Source organism: Mya arenaria, chromosome 6, assembly GCF_026914265.1.
Source record: "Mya arenaria isolate MELC-2E11 chromosome 6, ASM2691426v1".
Lineage (NCBI taxonomy): Eukaryota > Metazoa > Mollusca > Bivalvia > Myida > Myidae > Mya > Mya arenaria.
Genome location: NC_069127.1, coordinates 14,816,999 through 14,829,043, shown reverse-complemented (window position 1 = coordinate 14,829,043; position 12,045 = coordinate 14,816,999). Strand labels below are relative to the sequence as shown.

At 35.3% G+C, this 12,045-nt stretch overlaps 1 protein-coding gene across 10 annotated transcripts in view; it reads left to right on the top strand.

The window, feature by feature from the left end:
* LOC128236642 (E3 ubiquitin-protein ligase rnf213-alpha-like) overlaps nucleotides 1–12,045 on the top strand; it is a 104,771-nt gene that overhangs the window by 76,890 nt on the left and 15,836 nt on the right. For 9 of the 10 annotated variants that reach the window (XM_052951642.1, XM_052951645.1, XM_052951646.1 and 6 more), the window contains 18 exons: nucleotides 487–714; nucleotides 812–1,005; nucleotides 1,136–1,241; nucleotides 1,610–1,710; nucleotides 2,954–3,142; nucleotides 3,412–3,663; nucleotides 4,669–4,795; nucleotides 6,616–6,887; nucleotides 7,118–7,235; nucleotides 7,564–7,680; nucleotides 8,053–8,163; nucleotides 8,593–8,646; nucleotides 8,885–9,076; nucleotides 10,021–10,114; nucleotides 10,280–10,314; nucleotides 10,941–11,038; nucleotides 11,305–11,449; nucleotides 11,595–11,766. In XM_052951642.1, coding sequence (XP_052807602.1) covers nucleotides 487–714; nucleotides 812–1,005; nucleotides 1,136–1,241; nucleotides 1,610–1,710; nucleotides 2,954–3,142; nucleotides 3,412–3,663; nucleotides 4,669–4,795; nucleotides 6,616–6,887; nucleotides 7,118–7,235; nucleotides 7,564–7,680; nucleotides 8,053–8,163; nucleotides 8,593–8,646; nucleotides 8,885–9,076; nucleotides 10,021–10,114; nucleotides 10,280–10,314; nucleotides 10,941–11,038; nucleotides 11,305–11,449; nucleotides 11,595–11,766 — 2,605 coding nt within the window. The other variant, XM_052951649.1, reaches the window with a different exon arrangement.

Sequence of the window (12,045 nt, the reverse complement as noted above, 5' to 3'; positions counted from 1 at the left end):
AATCTAAGGATACAGAAATTAATACAAGGACATATCAATTACTTGTATCGACAACAATCAAAGTTCGACAGTCGTATTAAAAAATCTGATGAAGTTTAAACTTAAGGGAGCTCTAATCCCTGGCTTTAAATAGTGCGAAATTATGTATTGTTAATATGAATGGCCAAATGACAGTGATGAATATTTTTCAAATAGTTGAAGTTTGTCGCGATGGCGCCATTATTTTAAGTTGAAGTGATCATGGTTTCATGAAATTATTTTTTTAAACAAACACAGCTTTGCCAGTTTTAGATATTATTATTTTCAATTTTGTCAACAATTGACGATATTATATGAATAAAATCACAAAATGTAATAACTCTCTTGTCGTCACTTGTTTTGCAATAACGAATGCAGTTGATATATTTTAGAAATTTGTTTGGTTTTCTTGCAACTCCTGATATTGTTTAATCAAGTTTAAGTTCAATATTATATTCTGTCTTGCAGCTTGTATGTCAGACAGTGCAAAACAAGACAATGAAAATTTGTGAGGCTACAAATTCTATGGGATGCCTGATCCAAACTCTGACTTGTGTACACATTGCATATGAGATTCTCGCACTGAGACTTACCTACTTGAGAAGCATAAATGGCGTGTGGCCACATTGTAGTTCGGCCATACTTGATATCCAGAAAAGAAACCCGGATCATTTCATGTTCAAGGAACAAGAGTTGGTAAGTTTCATATTGCATATTTTTATCTTATCAGTGAAAACATGATCGGAGAAAATATGATTGTAACATTCAACTAGAAATACCTTTTTAATTTCAGTCGTTTTCTGCGTTGTGTCTGTTGATTGAGGATTTGAATCCAAAACTTCAAGAATTAAACGAAGAAGTACAGAGAGAAAAGTGGCTCCATAAAGTCCATTTGTATAGACCTGTGGTCGAGAAAGTGCTAAATCTGCATTCAGAAAACCCGGCTTTGTATGGAATTCATAGCGCACAATCCGTACGCACAGCAAAGTATGATGATTTTGGTTTTGTAAAATAGTGCAATCCTTTGCAGTAGTTTGTTATGTTTCAAGCTTCTGCAATTTGTACGTGTTAACATGTTATGATAAAGTTATATTGTACTTTTGGAAATCATTTTTAGATCAACCTGGGCTCGGGTGATCGTAACAAAACTTTTCATTGAGCATGTGTGCAAAAGGAATACAAGAGAATCAGTCACAATCAAATATTGCATGCCACTTTGGAAAGTAAGTACACTTGGATTATTAAGAGAACTCTAAAACAGTCGCAATCCTGTTGAGATAAAACATTTAACACACTTTTCTTTGTACACTAATTACCTCATATTTGAACATATTTTGTGATGGTAAAAATCTATGTACTGTAGAAGAACTGATGTCTTATCAGTAGACATGCAAAACAAACTATGGCAAGAATTTATTTATTGAAATATGTCAACATTTACAAACTACGAATGTCAATACCCTTATTTGTAGTGAGGTTCATCTAGCTAACATATGCGTTGAATTATGGGCCTTGGCCAAAATAGAAATACAGACCATCTTTGGAGGCTTGTTTCAACATCCAAAGAAAAACAAAAACAATTGTATTTCAGATTTTGAGCGAAGAAGTCGATATGAAAGAACAAAAATCTCTCGAAGGTGTTGAGAAGTTCCTAAAAATGTGCAACCAACAAGCTCTGAAGTTGTTTTATGGGTAATTAGATATGAGTATTATATGATTGTTGGAAACGTTCATGATTGGACAGAGAGCAATTCATACACAGACCAAGACGCCATTTTGACCTATCAATAAATATAATTCGGGATTATCAGGACTAAAAAGTCAAAATTGATAGATACGTGGGCTGTACTGAAAGTTTGTGGACAGGTGTAAGGGTAATTGCGAAAAATGCACTGCAAAACATTTCATAAGGATGCTCAATTTACATGTTTGTAATAAATCAATTTTCGCCCTTGAGTTTTCCGATCGGTTATGTCTTTTTAACGTTTATGATCACATTCAAAGTTTGAATCGTGTTTCTGGTTAATTAATATCTCGTGTTGTGTTTTATATGATTTTTTTGTCATGCAAACTTTGTTTAAAGTGTTTTATTGCCCAACCAATAGTCGTGCTCCATACCCTTAGTTTCCTAGGCTACGTAGATCACAGTACATATACATTTTCTTATCTTTATATGATCTGACAAAGGTGACTCTTTAAAAAGTTAAATCAACATTACATACCTATGTTGATACATAAAAATACAAAGCCTGTCCACGAACTTTACGAATAGCTCTCGAAGTTACGTATCTATTTATAAAATAACGACACTTACCCCATCCACTTTATTAATCCACTTACAACAGAGGTTGTTTCGTTTTTCATTATCCATATAGTCTCTGACAAAATCCACTTTGAATGATATACAACATATTCAATATTTTTATGAAATTTATGATGCATTCTCTACGATGATACAAGTGGTTAATATTTCAATTGTGACTAACCATTCGGTCAATAGCGATTTTTATGGTCCATACGACAGCATGATAAGTAAATAATTGTATTTTATTTTTTAATTTAAGTACATTTCCTATATGACCCGCATTTCAAAAGTAGTTTCCATTAATTTTTTTATCTTATTAAAACGGTTATAGTGCGGGAGGTCGCAATAGAAATTTTAACAGCTCCTTTTAAATGAATATATTGTATGCAAAACTAACTTTCTGCATCCTAAAATCTAAATATAGACTGCCAAGAAGCGCTTTCAAACAACATACTGATGTATCAAAATTTGCTTTTGAATGCCACATATGATAATGCAACGTGTCCCGGGAGTCCTGGTGCTCGAAATGAAATCCATGTTATTTACAATAGTGTTTTTATGTTCTTCCATTGGGGTTACATACATGGTAACTCTTAATATTTTGTCTATTTATGCATTTCCCATTTTAAGAACGGAAATTGCTTGCTGTGCTTGTGAAAAGAAGCTACAAGGTGCACCGGTTACTTTACCTTGCAATGACAAAGATGTAATTTGTGACTCCTGCCTTCGAGAAATGAAAGCTCTCGACCAGGATGAATGCCCAAAATGTCATGAAAATCTAGGGCTACAATGGCAACCAATGCAGAGCGAAAAGAACAGGTAAAATGTTTCAAAACATAAGACAGACATATAAATGACGTTGGATGTACTGGCATCACCTTAAAACCTTTTTTTTTAAATTATTATAGGTAACAGAAACCACATAGCGGACATTGATTAGATATATCCATTTTATATCAAAATGTTTTTTTGGGGGGTTATTGCATTGAATTCAAGGTTGTTCACATCTAGGCATGAATTATCAGTGTAAAGCCCTCTATTGGATGGATTGGTTAGTTTTCTAAACAATGGCTTACTTCTATTTATAGCAAACAAAGAGAGCAGCTTATTCAATATCAGAAGAGGTGTAACGCTTTCTTCATGGACGTTATTGCTCAACTCTGCTTCGCTGACGGACTACCACCATCAAAGAATGTGTTGGAGAAGTTGCTTGGTTACGTCACTTGCTTCGCAAGAGATGGCCAACTGCGATTTACAAAGAACCTGACTATTTTTGAGACCGGACTTGACCCTAACCCAATCTTTAGGTCCTTCCTTCTACAGTTGATGCTGAAATCAAGGTATCTCAAAATAATTTTTCATCTCAAAAGTACCGATTCTTTATTCATCTTGTGCGTATTCATAAAGCATCTGACATTCAACCTAGTAAACACGGCCTTAATTTTGAAAAACAAAACACATTATAAATAACTATTACTTTTTATCAAATATTTTAATACAAAGTTATGAGTAATCACATTTTTTTGCGTATTGTCGTTGCTTTAATTTTACAATTCGGCTATTTCTACTAAGTTTAACAGTTAACATCAGTTGCATTGTAAAACAGACTCTGAGAAACTTCACTTAAATTTTTGCTTCAATATTGAAAATACTTTGTATATTCCCGTTTTAAGAACGAGATATATCATGGGGAAGCATCTGCTGTAGCGGTAGGCTGATGGGCGGCGTCAATTACGTTGTCCGCTTTCTACATCGAAAAGCTTTTTGTGTCTAGTCAGAATATTTCAGCTAAGTTCGATGTCCAGCCATGTCCCAACCATCATTTGAATTGCTTAAATTACACAAACATCTTGTTATCCGTATTGTATCTCGATAAGATTTTGTCCGATCATCCCCAAACTGTCAATATGTGTATGGGCACGCACCAGCTCAGACTTATTTCCATGCGATTGCTTCAATTGCATAAACGATGTTGCAGGGATCTTTTGATGATCATCATCACAATATGTGTCCGGACAAAATATCTCGGCCAAGTTCGATAGCAAGCCATCTTACCCTAGTTACTTAAGAGTTATGACCCTTACATTGCTTAGTTTAAAAAGGTCACCCACATGTACACATAACGCTCTTCCGGATCAACGTTGCTTCTTGTGAAATATATTTGTTGACAAAGTATTTTAGTCAAATGTCAACTGACAATACTTACTTATTTTGCATTCTAAAAGGAGTTTAAACGGTATGTTTTTCTCCTACAATGCAGATGGATAGAAGGAGGAGTTTTTTTTTGAATTTCATTGTGTGGTGAAAGGATATTGTTTGATGAATAACTGCATAATTACTTACAGTGAAGAGGAGTTTGTGAAGAAAAGTCTTAGAAGATACATCGAGCAAGCTCATGAAATCATCCGAAAGGAGCCCGCTCTAGAACAGAACCTGTTGGAGCTGAGTCTACTTATCATACAGTGTTTAGAGGTGAGTAAATATATGTTTCATGTTGTTGTTTTTTCACAAAAATAATTTTTTCAAGATTTACCTGTTTCACCTTCTCAATTCAGAAAATGAATCATATGACAAATGACAACGCCTTTGAATTTAATTGTATCGAAATGGGAGGCTTTTTGACATTAGTATTATTTCTGCGTTATAGTGTCCATTATATTGTTGAAAAATCAGACCCAAAATGTAACCAATAATCAAGTCGACAAAAATCTGAATCAGAATCAAATCTGAATACATAAATCCTACATGATCATATTATCATTCAATTATTTCTCCTTTTAATACGTTATACATACTTGTAACTCTTACTTGAAATGAAAGGTAAAAACATTATCAAACAAAACCATGTTGCTGACAATTATTAGGTTATAATGTAAACAGACTAAAATTGTGGCGCATATATTAAAGGTTTGAACTAACAGGCTTGAAAGGTTTGAACTAACTGGCTTGTCCCTTTATTATCATAACGTTTTTTAAACTAATCAACTTAAACGCAAACTTTGTCAGTTTTTCGGGTTCGTGGGTCATTTATTCACTACATTAGGTGAGCTTTATGGGCTTGTTCACAAATGGTTTCGTGACTATTACTATTTTTAAATTTGGATGAAATGGAACTTACTTATTTATAAGGAAAACACCAAAATCGACCCGAATTAATGTATGTAAACCCAAGCGAAAAATATTTGATTTTATAGCGTTACTAGCTACTAAAAGAGCTTATTATAAAGCATGTATTCAGTAACATCTTACTTATATTGCTTGCCAACAGACTTGTGAAAAATGTAAAATCACGCTTGCCGCGCCAACAGCCTTTCAACGCTTTCATCGCTTTCACTTCTTTAAGTTTGGGTTGTAATTTTGTCATGCACAATATCATTGTTAACAAACTTGCATAGATGTTAGGCACACAAAACAACATGTCATACGAAATACCCACATCCCTACATCGAAGATCAAGGGCACACTTAGAGACTGATAAGTATGGAAATCTTTATATATGCACATACATTGTAAGTAGTCGTGGACGGATCTGAAGGTTTTTCATGCACAGGCGATGTTTATATAACGTGCAACATGTGTTCGGGGCAACGAGTTGATGTGTCACACGCAAAACCAACGTCACAATAAATTCTGTTGAATAGTGCACACTAGCCATTTTTGTGTCCATGTAGTACCTTTGTTATGCAGGGAGGGATTCTAAAATTACTTGGCACATATGTTCAGTACTTATAGACGACATGTCGCATATAAGACACACGTCTCTACCTCAAAGGTAAAGGTCACACGAACAGGTTTATCTGTATGACATGCTGCCTATATGCATAAACGGTGTAGTTTGTCCTGTCCATGCCGTAACTTTGTCATATACAGAGGGATTTTGAAATGGCTTAAAAAGACGAAGTGTCGCGTGCAAGACATATGGTCTATTATCAAAGGTTAAGGTCACATTTAGAGTTAATTATTATAGAACGATGCATATAGATTTTATGCACATAGAGTATAGTTTGTCGTGTCCGGATTATTACTGAAGAGAGGAATTTGAATATTACATGGCATGTGTGTTCGGTACATAAGGACGACGCGTCGCGTGCGAGGCCCATATCCCTTTCATCTTACAACATACCTCCTCCGCACTTGACTCAACCATCACTAGGGCTGGCATACGCCTAGTGTTTTAAAAGATCTTCCTGAATGTAGGCATATTAGTTGTTGCATTAGTTTTTAACTGGATTGCACTACAGGGGCATTGTGACAGCATTTTAAGGTCTATTGTGTACAATAATATTTTTCAGGATACAATGCTCCAACAATGGCATAAACAAGATGTGCATGGTTGGTCTTATATTATCCATCTCTTGGAAACTGCTAGAGATGGTCTGGTTGATGAACAAATAGATCAACTGTATGGTATCGCAAGAACACGTGTTGGACTTTCACAAGCTGCAAGGGTGATTGCGGACATAGTAAATGCTGGAACTGAGCTTCGGACACTTGCTACCGAACAGCGAAATGTTATCGACTCTGCAAAACGACTTTGCTCAGTTTCTCGGTTGAAATGGCCAAGGTAATAGTTGTAAACTGCTTTTTTATGTGAGACGTTTATATCCACATATCAACGACTTTATGCAAATAAAATCTAACGAAATGTTCATTTTGACGTTGATTTATTAACAAATGTTTGTCAAATAACTGTGTGGCGAATGTTAAAAAAATTGCGAAAAAAGACTACGCATATCATTAAACATTCTAAAAATGATATAAATGTGAAGCATACTGCCATACCATCTTCTTTAGGATATTTCTTGTGAAACACTTGTGTCGCTGTTATGGTATTGACGTATACCAGTCCCTGTGCAAACGTCGTACCACATTGCTGAGTTGGATCGTGATTGAGGAGTTGGAAAGAGATCAGGTAACGGGACATTTTACATAATGTCTCTGGTGGGCTTTTTTGAAGATTTATGTCATAGCCATGGTATTGCCATCCTGCTTGTTGGTGTCATCCAAAACCTGGAAACAGTTAAAGACACAAGCATGAAGTTTTACAGTGGTTCCTTGCTTGCATCGTAAGACGTATCACTAGCTAAAATATTTGTTCATTTATGATAATCTCAGGAGAAAATGGCCATGTTGCTCTGTGTTCATCACATGAAAGTAAACTGAGGTTGTTAATGGGAAAAATATTTTTGCAGGACAGTCACCAGCCTATCGTTGTAATTGAAACAATTGTTTATTTGTAGACTCAGGAAGTATCAGACCGGTACGTTGTGTGTGAAGAAGATTATGTTCAGATCAGGGAGGCTCTGTCACAAGTTATCCTTGGAGAAGACATCAGCACACTAGAATATGAAGTACAGGTACATAAGAGTGGTTAAGAAGAGTTATGGAGAATACATTTGATCTCAATTGGAGCGCATTGAGTCAGTGATATTGTCTGTGTATAGGATTTATTTTCTGTTTACAGGGTTGACGAAAGAGGTGTATCAGTGCTGAACCTAAACTAATTAGAATAATGAACTCCTGCAAAAAGCTTAAGCATACTGGGGTTAAGATTGATTTACTTTAAGATAAGAAAATCGGCAAATAAAACAATATCATATAAATCTTTGAATAAATGCCTCGTTCCTTGTGATATATGTGTTAAACATGTATGTGTTTTATGTCAACTCAAGTGAAGTCAATATTTGTTCATTGTCGGATGTTATGAAACATTTAAAACAATATCGTAGGAGCTGCGCACAACAGGAGGTCGTGTTGATACATGTCTACAGCTAGCTGTGCATAGAGAGATAACCTGCTCATATGTCCGCTCAGTAGCGAATAGAACGGCCAACACAGAGGTAGAAGTTGCATATTATAACTGTATATCTAAAATCATCTCATAGTTTAATGGATTTTCGCAGAGTACATGTAACAGATCATTGTCTTTCTTACAGATGAATACAAAATTAACTTGTAGATTGTCATTTGACTGAGTTAACTTAGACCAGAAGGTTTAATTCTTAGTCAATATATGTATTTGATAATTTATTGCGGGTACATATCTTTACTGCACGTAAGGTGTATGTATCAATACGAATAAAACTATTTCAGAAAAGATGTTAATGCCAATGGTCTGTGTGCAACGTTTTAAGTGCGTGGTCCAAGTTAATTTTAAACATGCCCTTATCTCATTCTGTAATGGCTTTAATTGGTGTTATAATCTGAACTGCATATTTTATTACTAGTCATCTAAACGGTACTTTTATAAATAATTTAATATATTTCAGTCGCTCAAAAAGATAGCAGCGTTTCTTGGGACAACAGAAAATCAACGAAATAAGGTTATTTTGTTTCAAATGGTGTAGTGGCATGTTACTGTAAAGTGTCAAGGCAGAATCAGACTAGATCATTTAATCTCCAAATAACTCGCAGTTATTAAGTTCTCATACTAAATGAAAGTCTCACGTCCATATCAGTCTTTAAATCGTTATGCTGTTTGTAAAATACGTAATGTGTTGCCACTAAATATGTAGAAAAATACTAAGTTGTCATTTACGTTGTTAATTTCCCATTCTATAGTTGCTGTTGAAACAAATGATGAATAACACACTAGAACCCGGACAACTGGTGACAGTTCAAGGCTCTGATACAAGACGACAAGGCGTACAATGCTTGATCGTACATTTCATGACGGTGTTGGCACAACTGAATGGAGACAGAACCCTTCTCCATCTTTTTCTTGCAATGATTCGAGGGGATCCGGCCATACGGGTAAAGTTGTCATTTTTTCCAATGCATCCAAAATTGTTGTCAACAAAAGTAGTATTTCCGACATTTTCAAGTATAACTTTCGTTCGAAGTTTCTGTTTGTAATTATCCGAACCGAGCATAATTGTATAAATACTTTTGTTTTCATCTTATATCATTATATACCCTGGACAACCGAAAATTAAAGGGGGTATATTGTAGTAACTCTGTGGTCTGTCTGTCGGTCGGTGGGTCGCTCCGTTGCAATTTTGCTTGTTTTGAGCATAACCCGAAAACCACTCGATGGAATTTATTTAAACGTCATTCAATAATAAAACATACTGAGAAGAAGTGCAGTGTATAAGAACCATAACTCAACTTTAGCTCATTTCAGAGTCATTGCCCTTTGTTACTTTTTATTATCCATGGCATATCTTGAAAACTACCAAATGGAATCTAATAATTGTTTATAATTTGGTAAGGAATGGCAGTGTACAAGAATCATAGCTATATTATAGCAAATAACAAAGTGATTGCCCTTTGTTGTTGTTGTGTTTTTTTTCAAACTTTTGTCTGGACAATAGCTTGAAAACAACTGGATAAAATTTATTAAAACTTTATACAATGATTAAGCACAACGAGAGAAAACGCAATGTACAAAAACCATAAATCTTCGAACAACATTTCGAAAAATGCCACTGCCATTTCCTATGAGGGCGGCGTTCGGGGTATTGATCCCATTCCGTGATAGCTCTTATGTCCTCCTTCAATAGAAGCAGCACTATTAAGGATATAAAAAAACATCATGTTATATATATTCAACATCTATTTTCAAACTTTCATGTTACTGAAAGAAAAAAGAATGTGTGCTGATGCTTACTAATTCATTACTTTTCACTTCATCCTTAAAAGACAACAACGTTTGATCTGTTTTTATCAAATGATTTGCCATTTCTATCTTCCATTAGGGTATGTTTTTGCCGACAATGCTACAAGATGATTTTACTGAAGTCCAGGAAGCTATGCTTGGTAGTCGTGGTGGAGAAAATCCAGTCTTCTATCGTATGTATATTGATTATTCTGGTTTTGGTAATATGTGTCTGCTTAAGTCTAATAACAGTCATTATCTATTTTTGGGTTTTATAACACAATTAAAGATTTTGAGCATACCCTTAGAATTAAACAGAGTCCCGTGTTTTTTGTGTATATGTTGCTTTCTTTTTCCAGGTTGTCCAAATGGACATCCATATGTGATTGGAAATGTAAGTAAACTACTTAAAAGAAATGAACTAGGTAGACTAATCGACATGTATGTTTACGCTTTTCAACACGTAATGGGCAAACACCCTTTTCCCTGTTTGAAATTTAAATGTTTTAATGTTTTAAAACGTTGTTAAATATTATTTAAATTATCATGTTTTAAAATTCATGGCAAAACTAAGGTTTATTTCTGCTCTGTTTGATGTTGTCATTTTAAGCTGGTCTGTTTCAAAATAGAAATGTGAGGTGTTATATTAAGCTTGGTGTCGTTGGCGTAGGCATCGTCGTTTTAGAAAAACTTTGACCTCGGGCATAACTGAAACATACCTTCAACAATTTAAATGACAGTTGGTGCACAGGTTGCCAGATACGTAACGTATTAGTAAGGCCAATTACTTAAAAACAAACAACTTGCTTGAGTTTGTGCTAGCTGTGCGGGGTTCTTGCTTTGATTGAAATAAAAAAGTTCTAATTTGAAAAGTTTTGGGGGGTGACCCACTGTATTTTGAAAATGTGAAGAATCTTGTGCGGATATCGGCGAACAAGGTCAACGGGCTATGTTGTGTTGTGTACACTGGGTTATTAACTGGACTTCCTATTTCCTATAAATGTCATGTTGTTTTTTTAGTGTGGCAGACCATATCATGTTGCGAAATGTAAAGATTGCGGTGCTGATATTGGCGGTCAAGGTCATCAGGCTTTACCAGGGAATGTTAAACATGCCGGGTATTTAACTGTTATCAACAGTATTATATGATAGGGAAACCTTATAATATAATGAAACAAAAGCATATCAATTTTATTGCAAACATCCATGTTCATTTACTTCTATTATTGAGTTTTATTAATTGCTTTGAAATAGTTCCTGTGTAAGAATAATGAAAATGAATTCGGTTAGGACTACGACATTATCTATCTATCTATCTCTCTCTCTATATATATGTATGGAAACATGTACATGTACTATATATTATTGCTTCCCACATCCTTAGCGGAGACAACACACTTCGCGGTCACATTTTGGGCCGGGCAGTGCGAAATGCACCTCTACGACCAGAGAGGGAGCTGTCAGCTCTACACTGCTGTGTTATCCGATTACTCCTACACATGTCCATGTTCCTTGGGCCGTCAGAACAGGTTTGTTTTTCTTTGACTAAATATGCGTTGTAATTGACTTTTTCGCACACAATATTTGGTCTATAAATTGCAACTAATCCAATCAAAATATTAACAAATAAAAGACAGTTGTATGGTTCGGTCATGTTTCATTCTGTGTTTACAGATTGTTAAGATTGTCCGTTCCGACATTGAGGAAGACAATATCCGGCAGTTTTCCTGGGAGCACATTGAAGCCAACATTCACGACCTACAGAGAGCCCTTGGCAGGAGTGTGGATGACGTCCTAGTTCTCCTGCATTATGTCATCAAGAATATCATGGTCAAACATTCCCAAGGTATATTACAGGGTTTCTTGACAAACAAAATATGAAATTTTAATGAGTAATGGCCTTTGTTATGCCTTCGAAGGTGGGCATAATAAAATATCCAATTCGTTCGTGCGTAGATTCGTCTTTCAGCCCACCTTTTATTGTCGAGTCTGTACTTTTGTCATGTACGGTGCGATTTTACATTAACCTGACACAAACGTTAGGTGCAGAAACTCAACGAACGATGATGCGTCGCCAGCAAAACCCAAGTCAGTGGCTCAAAGGTCAAAATTCATCAGAATTTAA